General features: G+C 42.4%; 1 protein-coding gene across 13 annotated transcripts in view; it reads right to left on the minus strand.

The window, feature by feature from the left end:
• Window positions 1-15569, minus strand: part of GHR (growth hormone receptor) — a 125472-nt gene that overhangs the window by 23068 nt on the left and 86835 nt on the right. The window contains exon 1 of one of the 13 annotated variants that reach the window (XM_037374270.1): window positions 4993-5026. The exons of the other annotated variants lie outside the window; for them this stretch is intronic. Coding sequence (XP_037230167.1) covers window positions 4993-5011 — 19 coding nt within the window. The 5' untranslated portion in view covers window positions 5012-5026. Of the gene's footprint in view, window positions 1-4992; window positions 5027-15569 lie in introns of those variants that run through there. 13 annotated transcript variants of the gene reach the window in all.

The raw sequence follows: 15569 nt of genomic DNA on the forward strand, positions 1-15569 counted from the left end.
CTGGCCTGCCTACATAAATAATGCATACAGGGAAGCAGAGCCAGAGGTGACAGTATTTGTAAATGAAAGGCAGCTGATGTAACAAACTCATTTCCAATTGTCTCTTAACTACTTATATAGTTGTAATTCGATCGAAATTACATTTTCAAGAAAGTATGTATAAAAATAGTAACGAATGATGTTTGTAACTGTGATGGTCATTGCTGTAGCTGTTCAGTATTGACCAATGTTATGTGCTAGGGCATATGAGGAAATATGGAAGCACAAACGAGGTCCAACTGGGCAAACAGTTATGTGCAATACGCAAACATCACAAAAGGTCTTCCATGCCCTTCTCAGAGCAAACAAATTCTACAGCACCGACAAAAATCTCCAACACCCTTCTTTCTCCTCCACACGTACTAGCAATTTCCAGTCTGAAGCCCAGTTCAAAGTTAACAGCTGTCTAAAAGCAAACCCATTGCTCACCATCACGTGACATAATAAAGTCATCACACAGAGGTGAGAGGATGTCCTAGCTGAGACACAGCTGCTCTGAAGCCACCTGACATGGGTACTCAGAACCAGGACCAACATTTTCCAGAAAGACAAGCTGAAGTATAATCCAGCATCACCTAAACAGCTCCAAGCTGACACCTCCCCAGATTCCAAGAGGAAAATACTCAGAGGATCTGGGGAGTAAGACTGTTCAGTGTGAACCCAGGTCAAGAACTGAAAATTTATAATTGCCTTCATAGAAAAGTCACGCTAGGGCACATCTTGATGCTCCTGACTAAACCTGACAACTCACCTCCCTCATTTCAACATCAGCTCATTTCCTATAAACAAGGAGCTGTGCAGAGGGGGCACTTCGACAGCACAGGAGGGAGCACTCACGCAGGATAACCATGTTTTGATCTGACCAGGGGACAGAGGGGGCCCAAGCCCTGCGGTGGCCGGGGCAAGCAGAGCCCTGCTGGGCCAGGTGCTGCAGCGAGCGCATCGTGCGTCAGGCGGCAGCAAACGGCTGCGCAGCGGCGCCAGGAAGGCGAACAGACGTGGCCACGCCAGAACAACGTGAGTGTTTTTACAAAGGAAAAGTTACCAGCACAGTTAGCATCGGCAGTGACAGTGGACAAAGGGAGCAAAAGCAGGGAGCAAAAGGTAAAGAAGGAGAAAGACACAGGAGGAAAAAAGGATGAGACAAGAAGACAACATGTTTGAAAGAAAAGCACGAGAGGACATGTACGACAGGAAGACAGAAAAGGGTAGCAAAAGATGAGGTAAAGGCAGAAGAAACATACTGACGAACTGTAAATGAAATGTGGGAGCTGATGCAAACCTGCAATTGCTCCGTCACTCAGTTTAAATAGTGAGGATGACAATTTCTTGGCCAGGCACATACATATCATGATAGTGTAGAGAAAAAATTGCATGTCTGGTATCACCCAAAAGAGATACTGAGGTAAGAGGCTGGAGGGGAAAGCAGGTAGCTGTAACGACAGTCTGAAAAGAAACAAGCAAGCAATGACGCAGTGCACCCATGTTTAAGGACACCTGCAGAATAATGACAGTGCAACAGAAAGACTGAGATCTTCCTCACAAATCTAAGGTTTCAGTCATGAGGTCCACTATAATCTGTGCTCCATAAAAGCAGAGCCGTGAATTTGCCAGGTTTTGTTAGACAGCCACAGCTGTGTATTGTCAATTACCAATGACACCATGTCCCAAACAGTATGTCATCACTGAAACAGTGCTGGTTATGTACAGATGCATCCTGATGTTTCTTACTTATTCCCCCTCCACACCCTCATTACATTTGAATGAAGTAACTCCTGAGGACCTCAATCTGGCCTTGTTCTTAACATTTGGTCCTTTTAATTCACGCTGCTTTTGGGAGACCAGAGTCAAGTTGTAATTTCTTGCACTTCCCATTGTTGAACTTTAAATCTACTTCTGGCTTCTGCAGACTTTAACTATTCCTCAAAATAAGGACGGCCTGATTTATGTGCAATAACACTTGCACACATAACAGAAAAATCCTACTTTGTACTCTACAGAGATTTTAATGGAGTACAAGTCATCAGTCTCCATTTGAAATTTGAAGTAGAATTTGGTGTGTTTTTTAGTCAAGTGAAATGAGTAAAGGAAAAATGCCAGTTCTATCCACAGAACTGATTGTCTTTGAAGGAAACTCCCAAAAGTCAGCACCGATCTTGTTCTTCAGTCCAGGGGGAAGTTCCCAGTTACAGTCACCATATACCAATATAATGACTAAGGAGACAAAAAAAACATCCAGAGGCTGTTACTAGCAGGATCATTTGTTACCTTCCACACCTGGAGTGAAATCCCAAGGGACATTACTGACCTGTGATTTAGAGACAGAATAAGAGTACAGGCACTGAACAAAAGTTGAGCCCTCAAAGCAGTTTGGGGAGTTACTTTCCATACTCGGTGACAGTGATGACTGAAAATTCTGTGTAGCTTTGAGTACCTCAAGACTGAAAGTCATGCTGATTCTTCACAATTCTTCACGATGAGAACCACCCAATTATGTCTTTACAGAGACTGTGAAGTATACAGGGGCTTATACTGTATTTTCACTCTTTTTGCACATCTGGACCATATCTTTTCTTGGATGCCAAAGAGAATTGAATTGATTTCAGTATTTTAGAACATTCTGGCATGTAGTATTTCTCCTGTGCTTTTCAGAACGTCTGTTTTATTACTGTAGCCAGGATGTTTACTTGTTCAGTAACTCAGAGCTTTATTATTGCAATGAATCATGAACTATAAGTTACTGGTTTCAAAGAAGATGCAGTGAAATTTTAAAAACAAGCCAGAGAAGAATAAAATTACTGTCTTCTGCTCTATTAGTCCTCAAACTTAGCAAGAACCTGAGTCTTTGCAGTTTTGCAGTGTTTGTGTTAAGAGCATCCTTTCTGGTGGATTTCAAAAGGAAAACTGCTGTGACAACAGTTCTGTCCCCTGCTTAAGTAGAGCTCTTGTAGACCTACCAAGATTGTCCTTTTTATAGTATTTATAAAGTAACAATCTCCACTCTTCATTGTCAGAAATGAAGCCAATATTGTGATACATCATGTAAAAATCCTGTTAATTTACAAACCAGTTTTCTTTGAAAAAAACAACGACCCATCCACAGTACCAAGCTGTTCTCAAGGACATGACTAGACATACATGCTTTGGATCCCAGCTGGACTCTTGCACATGGAAGGGAACGTATGTGACACATTTCAAGTTACAAACAGGGAGTATCTGATTGTTCTTCCCAAAATGGGAAGGTTGCTGAGCTGGATATATTTTAACTCACTCTGAAATTTAGGATGATGTAAATACCAAATGAGAGAGAAATCATGCCAATATTAGACTGATGGAATTAAGTTAGCAGTGGAAAACAGTGGAAAAAGTCCCCCCAGAAGTACTGGCGATTCAGCACTAGCATGAACAAAGCACTAGAAAACAGGCAAATGGGGAGCACTCGTGACTCAGAAGGGAGTTGAGCTTAACAGAATAATACATATTTTCCTTCAGCTTTTATTTCTGTGATCTGGCTATGAGCCTAAAAGAATCTTCTGATCATCTGTATGGCACTGACGGGCCTGAAAGTAAGCCTCTAGACTCATCCTCATTTTACTACTGCAGAGGAGATTTGGACAAAACAACCATATTCAAAAGCACAGTAGACAGATTTATAAAGGAAATATCTCTTTTTTTCTTTCTTTCTTTTTTTTTTGGGTTTGTTTTTTTTTTTTTTTTCTGACAGACTGCCAAAAGTGATTTAAGTTTTATGTATCCTCTGCTGGACTTGACTTTCTCCAACACCCCTTCCCTCTTTGTGAGAACCGAGTGCTGTCAGTCCTGGGCTTCTTAGTCAGGGAAGAGTCACAGGCAGAGGTGGTGGTGGTGCTTTTCTTCTCAGTACTTAAGATACAGGCTCCAGAGATGCATTTGAAGTTTGATCACTATTGAAAAATGGGCCTTTCTCACTTGACTTGTTTCCCATCTTCCTGCAATGTCTTTTCATAAACTAGGTTTTTCAAGTAGCTACAAGAGGTGTTTAGAGCAAAGCCACGACTTTTTTCACTTGAAAACACAGCCATTTCCTGACTGGACAAAACAAAGAGCAAATATTCAAGATAAATAAATATTCAACTAAAGACTAACTTAGGTCTCCAGAATTAGTGTTACATTAGTCTTTAGCGAGCCTAAGAAGACTCTGCTTCTGACAAAAGCATGGACTTTAAGGATGCTATGACATGGAGGGGCTCATTCCCCTGAGCTACATTCATGCTGAAACAATACAGTTTTCACGGTTTATTGAGATTAACGAAAGATTAATAGGCACTGTCAATAAGGGTACATCTAATGATTCTTTAAAACAATCAAGGAAACATAGGTCAGTCAAAAAATGCTCTTACATAGCATCTGTACTAGTATTTCCTTCTCCTGTAGAAGTTTTCCAATATGCATTTAAAGTCAGCAGGTTCTGGACATCCAGCTCACAATACATTAAGAGCTTTGCACATGCCCTCATTCAAACTATCGTTCAAATAGTCAAAATATCTCCCTAAATAATACAAAAAATCTCCCTAAAACTACTGTGACATATGCATTTCTCTGCTTTTTGCAATGGGAAAACTGGGGAAGAGTAGAGGTTTGTTATGCGGACCCCAACTGAGCTTAGAAAGTGGAAAGGAAGAACAGTTGCCAAAGCCAAAACGATTACTCAGAAAATCCTGGCACCCACAGCTTGCTTTACTGTGTCAGACACTGCATTGCCAGGCAGTTAGGAAACTCCATTTACATTCAGGTTGCTATCTATCTATCTATCAGATATTAATCACGGATATATGTGTTACAGATTGACACTAGGTATTACTACAAGATACACCTTTCCTGCTCTGGAGACCCTGTAGGTCTGGAAAGCCTGAAGGCAGGTACTGCTGAATTCAACTCCCGCACTGATCGTGCATCACCTCACTTCTGGCTTACCTTTCCTTGTTCTCTTCATTTTTCTCTCAGTATCCTTCTGCTACTCTGTAAGTGTCAACAAATGCACCATTTAAGCTGGCAGTCATTCTGTTGATTTTCCTCCAATGCCTTTAGTAAGAGAAAATTGAGCTTACAACAACCCACAGATCACTTGTGTGCATTTAGCCAGATTTTTGTATCTTGACTACAGTCTTGGCAACTGTTATTCCACCTACACCCCTGCACAGTAAGTGAAAGAGTTTGCTACTCAGCGTTCAAGAATAAAGTTATAATCACACTATTTCCTCAGCAATAACTGCACGCTGTAATTATACAAATGACCAGAACTACATTTTTGGCACTCTTTTACTTCGATCTGATTCTTGATTATACACTAAATCGTATTGTCTCAGTTTATTTAGGCTAACACTGAATCTTGATGACCCTGCAGGGCCTGTGCAAGTTTGGAAAGGTGAGCTGAATTTTACATTATGATCTGTGTTTCAACAGAATTTGCCAGAGATGGCTGCAGATTCTTTACCTTGAGATTTATAGTGCTGAACTCCACATCTAACCTTTAAATATTCCTGTATTTTCAGTCACTTTAGATGCTAGGTTGAGCTACAAGCAGCCCAGAATAAGCAGGCAGAAAAAGGCAGAGGAAAAAAAAAAGCACACAGAAAGAAGACAAAACCCCAAATCTGTGAACTTTAAATCTGAACGACACCTATACTTGGAAGCTGCTTCATTTTAAATGCATGTTATAGAAAGCAACTGCTAAACTGATTCTAAAAATGAACCTGAATTTTGTGACTCTTTGTATCCTGGAAAGCTGTATTTGCAACAAGAGGTTTGCTTTTGCCTGACTGTGTGTCAGAGTTGCCCATCCCCATGTAGGAAGGGTGTTGGATACCCCATGCAGGCAAGTAGTTGCCCTGGCCCCCCACTTTGGACAGCCGCCACCTGTCCCTGGACACCCCGCCACAGCTCTGCACTGCAGCTACTGCCTCACACCACACAGAGTGGCGGACTGGGGTGAGGGAACACTTCCAAGCCAGTAAGGAACGGTTGCTCAGTGCCAAGCTGATGTCAAAGGTAAGAGATTCGAAGCCACCTACAAGTCTGGAGAGTGAGAGACAGCCTCACACAAACTTGTGGCACAAGGAAGGCCAGTGCTCCCTGCAGCCTTACTTGGTGAAACAAACACTTGGCTGAGCGCTTAGTGATTGTCAGAGAGGTCAGAAGCCATAGCAGGAGACTGGCTGGATAATTCTACATAAGAAGATAAGAACTTAAGATTTCAGTGACATCTATCTACCCATGAACAGAAAGCACATCTGCAAATATACATGTGTGGTGAAGTAAGTGACACCAGCTCTTCTGTATTACAGCACAGGTAATACTTATTGTGGTTTTCCAGTCAGAAAATAAATCCTGAACAAACTGGTGTTTGCCTTAAGAATCAGCCCAGGCTCACTCACAAGCTGTCAGCAACCGTCAAAAGACCCCCATCTGAATCAAATGCTGATTCTTTCAGAAGATTCAATCTATGTTATTCCACATAACTACAAATTGTTTTTTAATGAAAACAGACAAAAAGAAAAAGTAAAATCTTTCCGTGGAAGGTTGACGTTCAAGAAGCACATCAGAAAGGCAGAAGCTACAGCAAAATATTTGATCTCAAAAAGCTCTCAACAGATGAAAAAAGACAAGGTAAAAGCAGTCTAGAATGTATGCAACATTTCAGACCTACTTGCACTAGCTGGCATGCCCAAGAAGTGAACTCATCAATAAAAGCCCATAATGTTTGCTCTTAATCATTGATTTTGAGGCCAGAATGACCCTGAATAGTCAGACAGGTTTACATCAACAGTTAATGTTCAACCCTGCAGACTGTGAAAAACACAGCTTTGTCTCCTAAAACACCGAAGTACAGACTCTACCAAAAGAACAACACTATTTCCACTGAAAAGCTTTTCCTCAGCAGATGTTCACTAGCACTGAATGCTGGCCACAATGCTGGACTAACCTCAGGAAGGCTGAGCTCAGCACTTCAACCTTGCTTGGATGCTTATTTGCATCTCTAGAGACAAATTCTTCAGCTTGCAATCCTGCTGGTTTTAGTGAGGCAAGTGTTATAGGGGTTGTCCCACGGCCTGCACAGCAGAATTGGAAGTCTCTGAGCAAGGACCCGTTTGTGATTTCCAGCAGCCTCCTTTTATAGCTGGGCTAAAAGTAACACTAGATCAGGGAATGCAGTTATGCTTTGGAAAATACACCTAGAGAGGTTATCTTGATTGCTTCTGCCTACTCTGAAACACTCAGCACTCTGCTGCATATAAAGATCAGTCTCCATAAGGAATATGCATCCAGAAGGAATATGCAAACTACTCAGGGGGTGTTTAAAGCTCAAGTCAGCATCAAAACCTGCAAAGTTTTGAATATATGGTGAACTTCAGTGTTTCTGTCACCTTGTTTATGTCAGTGACCAAGACAACACTATACTGAACGACGTGAGCCACTGTACTCTGACAGTTACTCCAGAAATAAAATGCAAACATCTTCTGCTATGTCTGGACAGGATATGGTATTAGGATGTATGATTAGCTACTGCATGTGGACCTAGCACATCACAGTCAGGTCCAAGATAATAAAAATACAAACAATACTAGCTATTTTACTTTAAAAATAGGAAGAAACTGTTGGTAACTTAAGAAACATGAAAAGCTCTCTCTCTCCAGCTGCTCTTAGAGCTGTTTCTTTTGAAAAGGTAAGCAAAAATATGGATCACATCTGACTAACAAATTAATCCTTACTGAAACAACAGAGAGTTGAAATACCTATCTGCTTAGTTTACTCTTCCCACCCCCGCCCACCCCCACCCCCCAACCTCCAAGCAGACATCTCCAGTAATGGTCCTTTAACTTGTAATATTTAAGCTCACCCTTCTCCCCTGAGGCAGAAGACTAATATAACAAGCAAGAGGGACTGACACAGGGAGAGAGGCCCCAGCGGTAACACAGAAAATTCCCCGGTTATTTTACTTCTCTCTTCCCTCCCCTTCTCAGCAGCCAGCCAACAGATGCTATGGCTTCAGGACTTGGAGAAAAGATATGTACAGACATGCTCTTCATATGCTTTGTCCTGGTGAAAGCCTTCCGATGTTACAGCAGAAGAGAAACGGCAACAGCTGTGAGAAGAGTGGACAGCTGAGCTGTGAAGGGTTGCGATCCTGACAGTGCTCAGGAGCCACATTCCCCACGCAGCAGCATGTGGCCAGGATCAGCTCTGCAATGGATTTCTGAGTACACACTGCTGCTTTTGGGCAATGCAAACATAAAATTAACAGTGCAATTACAATCCACAAATCAGGAGCCCTTCTTCACACCTACAGGACCAGCAAAGAGTTTTGATATAACTGTCTTATGCTGTTCTATCATTATGTCAGGCTCCCAAGAACCTCATTTACACTGACCATGCTCAGTTTGGTCCCCTGGTTGCCCATGACGGATCCAAGGGGATTTCCTTAAATATATCAAGATACAGCTAAGAAACCTAAGCAGTAAATAAAATCACATCCTAAAATAATGTATTTGCATTAAACAGGAGGAATAGTATATACAATAGCTACAGGCTGGATAATCTCTTTGTGGGTTTTCTGCTAGTATCAAAGCAAGGGAGCACAGGAGTCTTTCCGGGCTGCAATCTGTTCTGTCTGATCTCTACAAACAAGCCTGGCATCTCTTCTTTAACAATCCCAGCACAGTGCTGTCAAAACTCTCCCCCGCCCCCTGCCCCCCTATGCTCCCCAGGGTGTTATAGACACGTGTCACTGGTGTTGCCTGAAAGCCTTCCTTGTTCTGGGTGGGCTTTAGCACTTCTTTTCTCCCTGGGCTCGTTGGGATGCTTTCTGGTTGCAAAGACATGGATTCTTGCCTTCTAACTTCAAAGGGCTTAACTGATGCCCCTAAGGAATGAGGTAATGAGGGCAGGTGCTCTGATCTGCCATCTGGAGATACCGATCTCTCCTCCTTGACTGCAGTTCGGTCAGATCCTGCAGCAAAAAACAGCTGGCCCTGCCACAGGAAGGAGGTGGCTCCCTCTTTTTCCAAGACTTTCTCTCTCCTCCTCCAAGAGCCTGTGTGACCAGGTGGTATGCTGGACCAGGGAAGGGAGACAGGCAACAGTTAACACTTTGGGGAAGAAAAGGAGTATTTTCCAGCCAAATTGGTTCCTCAAACCAGCTTCCCATGTCACTGCAAAAAAGCTTGTGCCAGCACGTGTGAGGCAGCAGTGAAGGTTTAGGAACAAGCAGCCAGGCACAGACAAGCCCAATTCTTGCACCGGCAATGAAGCTCTTATTGGTGGGAAAACCAAACCAAAACATCACCTTTGCTCCTTATGAGGTGCCTAAACCTGAGTGTCAGTGATTCTGCACATGAGAAAAATGATGTGAGGGCACATGGCGTGGACTAAAAAGCTGAAGCAGAAATCCATTTGGTCCCTTGTCTTGACTTGTGGTGTGACTCCAGCACCATGAATGAGCACAAGACGGGAGAAGTCAGCTTGCATGGTCTGTACTTGCCACACATGGACTTATGGAGAGTAATTTATATTGGTTAGATTAACGTGAAATTCTGGATAACACCTCTGTATTGATAATATAAACAGGTCCAGCAATTCTGGCTCTGACAAATCTGAGACAGGTGCATATTAAAGAAGAATAAGCAAGCCAGTTCAGGGAATACTAATAGCTGGAAGTTTTATACCAACTTACTACCCAGCTTTGCTTTGCTTGAAATTTGAAAACCAGAATGTATTTTTTTTTACTTTTTCAGTTTTTCTTGTTCTTTAACTATGCTTTTTAGTTCTACCAGAAAGAATAAATGCAAATGTCAAATTATCATTAGAAAGATTAATTTCGAAGTATAAGTTGTTCCAACAGAACCAGGAACCAAGAACATGGGAAATATTGATGTACACCTTATAAAATGTCCAGGCTCATTTCTAGATGATTAAGCTTGAAGTAAGCATCCAAATCAAATCACAACATATCAAAGAAGAAAAAAGGGGAAAATATGGTAGTCAAGAGACTGCAGTTATAACTATAAAGGAAAACTGAAAAACTTTAGTAGTTTTTGGAACCTTACCTTAGCATGAGAGAGAAGATTTATCAGAAGATGGGAAGAGTGGTGAGAGTAGAGTGGGTAGACAGTGTCCACATGACAGAACAGAGATATATGCCAGAAACATGTTAAAATGTTTAGCTAAGAATGCCATCTGCTAAGTCTTCCCTTACATACCCTACAAAATCTGGTATTCAATCACTTGATGCTTTGTTATAATTTATTCATTTGAGGTGACAATCTTGGTATCGGGCACCTGTCTTTTATGGAAATCTCCATCTGAACAGTTCAGCTGTGTAGAAACTCAGGTTAGAGAAAGTGGTTTCCTCATGCTGAGTATTGTGGTGTTTTTAATTTTGTAAAAAGCTTTTCAAATAGGAACACAACATCACCTTGTGGAAATCTGTCCCAACGCCACCATGCATCATTGTGGCAGTGTGCTGCCCACCTTACCTTCCCCCACGCCCCACTCCAAGCCTAAGCCACAACCATCTGTGGATGGAACGGTGACTCAAGACATCTTGCTGGTATGCAAACATGACTATAAGTTGATTATCTTACTCCATAAATAGTGGACAGCCCAGGGCCTGTTGAGCTCTCCTGCATGGCACCAGGCTGCAGGCTGGGATCTCCCCTCGAGCAGGGACACCTCTCAAGGTACTTCTCAAGGTTGAGAGATTCCTTATCACAACAGATTCCCAGTCGGTGATTAATAGCATGCTAAACTGAAAGCTAAGTGACAAAAGGATTGACTGTGCACATACAACCCTTTAGACATAAACTGTTACCTGAGTCTGGGACCAGGATCAGATCCAGCCCCACCTAGACTCCCCTCTGAGGAGGAGTTCAGGATGCAAAGGGGTCCTTTCTGAACGTCATGACTCAACAGGAGGGTCTCCCTGACAGTTTTGTCTGACCCTGTCCTCTGTGCAGTAAACATGTACCTTGCCATTGAATCTTCTCAAACCACTGCTGCATCTACCATTGAACTTTGTGAACTCACTGTTTTATATCAATAAAGTACATGATTGCTCCTCTCTTATAAATGAAGTGCATGACTCCATCTGCAACGAACATAATGAAAGGCTTCACATCGTGCCTAAATTTGCACTGGCCCCCTGCATGGGGTATAACTGAACAACATGAGGTGCAGATATACCTAGTACTTTTATTAAAGTGACTGCTTATATAATGCTATTGTAGGTCAGCATAGGTCTCAGTCTGTTGGCTAAATGTGCTGTTACCTGAGCTGGGAAACCAAACCCAGGAGTGATCCCTTTTGAGTCCTGAGGGCACAGAACATGGTGACACATGTTGGAAATTCCTATGACAGTGTCAAAATGCTGACAGATTAATCTACACTTGGCCCCTGAACATCCTTAGTATGTCTCACCAATCTATAAATCAAATGTTCTTACAAGTCTTCTTCTTTTAGAAATCACTCAGCAAATATTTTGAGCTCAAATCAGGATCCTTTTTCTCATAAAAGTGCCAAGCCCTTTCGAAACCATGTGAACTGAGGAGCATATTAAAGTATCAATTGCTTAAGCATCTAGAAAAGCAGCACTACAAAAAAGAAGTCTTTTCTCTCTAATGCTGCCTAGCAGAAGGTAAGTCAAAGAGCCATTATCCATTACCACTGCAGAAAGCCTGTAAACTTCTTCCATATAGCTGCTGTCACATTTGGAAGAGGTGGATTTGCATGATGTGGCTCTCTGCTCAGGTCTGCCTCACCCAGCTGCACTGTGTGACTTCAACAACAGAGTTAACTTCTGAGGATAAAACCACAATGGTACAGAGGCCAGGAGAGTACATATGCATACATGGACACACATACACGTCTCTCTTCCACCCGCTTCAGCAGAGGTGGAAAGAAAAGCAATTTCCTATCCTAAATGGTTTTCAGCTACCTAGGACTTCCCATCCTGGAAAAGGCAGTTTAGTAGGGAGATCCACAAAAGTAGAACAGATGACCTGGGATTGATTATTCACTGTGTCAATAAATGAATAAATAAATAAGTAAATAAATGGGAGAGCTAAAGCAACTAGTGAGTAGCAGGTTCAAAGGAAATAAAGGACAAGCTTCCTCACTCGAGTTCAGAAAGTCCCTATTACATGGCATTTAGGATCCTAACATTTTTTACATCTGTATGCTCAAGAGGAGATTTGTCAACTTTACAGGAAAAAATATTCAAAGGTTTTAAATATCAAGGCATCACCTCTGGCTCCATTCCCTCCCCCACCCCCCCATCCCCCACCGCCAGAGACACATCACTGGAGGAATGCTGAATCTCCAGGGCTTGCTCCATCCTTCTGCTCTTCAGTGTGCGTTTGGTAAGCAACCACTGAAGATACAGGAGATAAGATACAAGGGTAAAGGGATTTTAAGTCTTCCTTGGCTTACTGTTTTAAAATCCTTTTGAAAAGTGAAGCCTGCAAGGAAGACAGACATCAGTATCCATCAGTGGTGGATATTTAAATATTTAAAATATTTTTTCTACTACAGAAACTGATTAAACTTTATTTCACCTGTCAGCCTAGGCTTGTCATCCATGATACAAACTTTCTCTTCTACTTCTAGTCAAGAAATCCTGGGCAAGCTCATGTCAGTTCATAGCTCTGTGATAAAACTGCTATTCCATTTTACTGCCCCAAGGAAATCTGAGCTCTGTATAATGTATATACGGAGAGCTCAGAAAGAGGAGTACGGCAAGGGCGGTAGCATGAATCTGACTGTTTCAAAAGGTGTGAAGTCCTGTCCTCTTCTCTTGAACTCTGTCCTGTCTCCTGTCTATAAACAACACTCTCAGGCTCCCTTACAAGTTACTATATAACCACCAGTCTGGGAGTGTAGCCAAGCATGGGGAGGTCTGTGCTACATCCCCTGTTTAGTCCATGGGCAAAGGTGATTTCTTCAGTCTTTTTATGAAACAAGGCAGAATGCTGTAAGGGAGGACATACCAAACTGTAAGGAAAGGCAGCTGAATAAAGCCCTTCAACACGTAGTCATTTAGCACCCATAGACGGATACTCCTGACACTGTGAAAAAAACTCCTATTAATTTCTCGGTTACCAGAATGCATACAGCATTCATGGTGGTTTTTAGCTTGCTCCCCAGGCAGAGCTGTGAAAAGCAACAGTGACTTGAAGAACTGAAAGAACAGAGTATTTCCTGACCTTCTGCCATGTGCTTATTCTGCTGCTGCTGAATAATGGGCCATATATGATTTATTTAAAGAACGGTGTGCTCATGTTTATCTGAGGAGACCCTTATTGCTGGCTTGAGGATGCACTAAATCCTTGAATGGGTGACATAGGGAGTGTGCTAATTGTCCAGGCACAAGACATGTTAATGTTAACTCGAAGATATTCTAGGTCCTTGAATGGGAGTGTGCTAGTTGTCCAGATGTGAGATATGTTAATGAGTTCCCAGAAAGTTAATGAATAGACATGAGCGACTTTGTATAAAGAGGGGGCTGAAAGGTTCCCTTGGTGTGCATGGCTTTCGTGGAGCGATCCCCCATGTGCCCAGTGCTGCCAAATAAAGATCACCTCTGCTTGCTCGTATATTGGTGACTGATTCTTTAAATCACTTTTTGGATTTAAAAATTGAGATTGTACCAGAGGCAGTTAGAAAAAGATCTTTGCGGGTTATGGCCTTTGGCTCCCACCTCCCTTGTAAATCTTGTGGAGCAGTTCATGCAGCATTAATTCTCTGTGACTTCTACACTACACATGAAGATAAGGCAGAAGATGCACAGCTTTTGGGATTCAGTCACTGATGATGTACCACAATCCAATTCATAGATTAATAGGAAGGCTCAACAAACTGAACGGGCCATCATGTTTTTTAGGTATGTAAACTGTGAGAAGAGCCAAAAATACCTCTCATTCTAAAGCTCTGAAGAGCCAAATGTGAGGTACTGTTTGTGAGCCCTGTGTGGTAGTGTGGCAGGTCCGAGGACACACTAGTAAGAAAATGTGATTAGTGGAATAATCTAACCCAAGTCCACAATTAACTTTCACACATTTCAGTGGGAACTGAACACACCTGGTGCTAGGCTCCTAGGAAGGCACGACTCAAAGGAAAGGCAACATTAGCGTTTTTTTAAGTCCGGTTTGCAAAAAGAGAATAACTAACAATCACGTGATGGGAAAATCAGACAACAAATTCCCTTTTATGGTATTTTGGAGCACCGGGGATCTCAGATTTTATCACTTAACCTAGTGACAGAAATCCTTTTGCATTTGCCATTTTCTCATTTGTCTTCTTGTCCCCCCTTTTCCTCCCTGAACTCTTTGCTTCCCCTGATGAACTCTCTGCCCCTTTCCTCAAGGTGCTTTCCTTCTACCCTTATTTTCTTTCCTTTACTTTTTGAAACATTGGCCCTGATGTGTGAATGTGGGAAGCCCGTGAAGCACTGTTGCTGAGTGCCCAGAAGAGCAGCCTGCTGCCAAGGGACAGACCGCGGTGCAGTCCCAGGGCACAGCTCCGTTTTCTCCTCAGGGCCAAAAGTTCCCAGCAAACCTTCTGAAGTGGGAAGGTGGAAACTGGCTAATCCAGCTCAATCAGGGTGGTGGTGGTGTGGGGTATTATGAAGGGATCCACCCTGGCATCTTGGAAGTAGTACAGCTAGGGTGCATCTGACAACTGTGCTGCCTCCTCCACAGGGAACACCGAGCTTTTGCTATCAAGACAACACCTAAACAGAAAATACATTTTGGTGAACATCTGTGTGAATTCAGTTTTGCAATTTAACATTTTTGCAATCTGAAGTCCAGAAGGGCCCGTGAGAACTACAGCTCTGCTATGTGACTGTGAGGACTTACTGAGTTATGTTTAAAGATTGCAACAATAAACACATCAAATGAACTTCACAAGTATTACAAATGAAAAGGTATCAATTTCCTAAAATACTGCAAAGCTGTCTCTGAACTGCTGCCACAGAATCTTTGCCATCTCTTCTAAAAGCTGTGTATAACTGTATATGTGCAACTGTTGCAGCATTTAGCTATTTGTTACAGAATATATAAATCAGGGGTCCTCAAACATTTTAACCAGGGGGCCGGCGTGCGGATGCAGTGGCAGGCAGCCATCTGCGGCTGCTTGGTTCCCCCCCAACCCCCGGCGGGGGGTGGGGTGGGCAGGGGGGTCTGTAAATATCGGGGGCAGACTGAGGACCCTGGGGGGACATATCCAGCCCACGGGCCGTAGTTTGAGGACCCCTGATATAAATCAATTTAATTTTCGTCACAGGCATCCTGGTGAGAAACTGCTTGTCCACACAATGTCAATTTCTTGTATGAAAACCATCTTTTAAGTTCATATCAAAGATACACTGAATTACATACATGATACATTAACATTTAAACAGCTGTTTAGAAAGCTGGCTTATAAATTAAAAATGTCAGGATCAAAGTGACTCCTGAGCAACTTAAATCCTATCACTTGCACAAAAAAGACACAAATTC

Source organism: Falco rusticolus, chromosome Z (genome assembly GCF_015220075.1).
Source record: "Falco rusticolus isolate bFalRus1 chromosome Z, bFalRus1.pri, whole genome shotgun sequence".
NCBI lineage: Eukaryota > Metazoa > Chordata > Aves > Falconiformes > Falconidae > Falco > Falco rusticolus.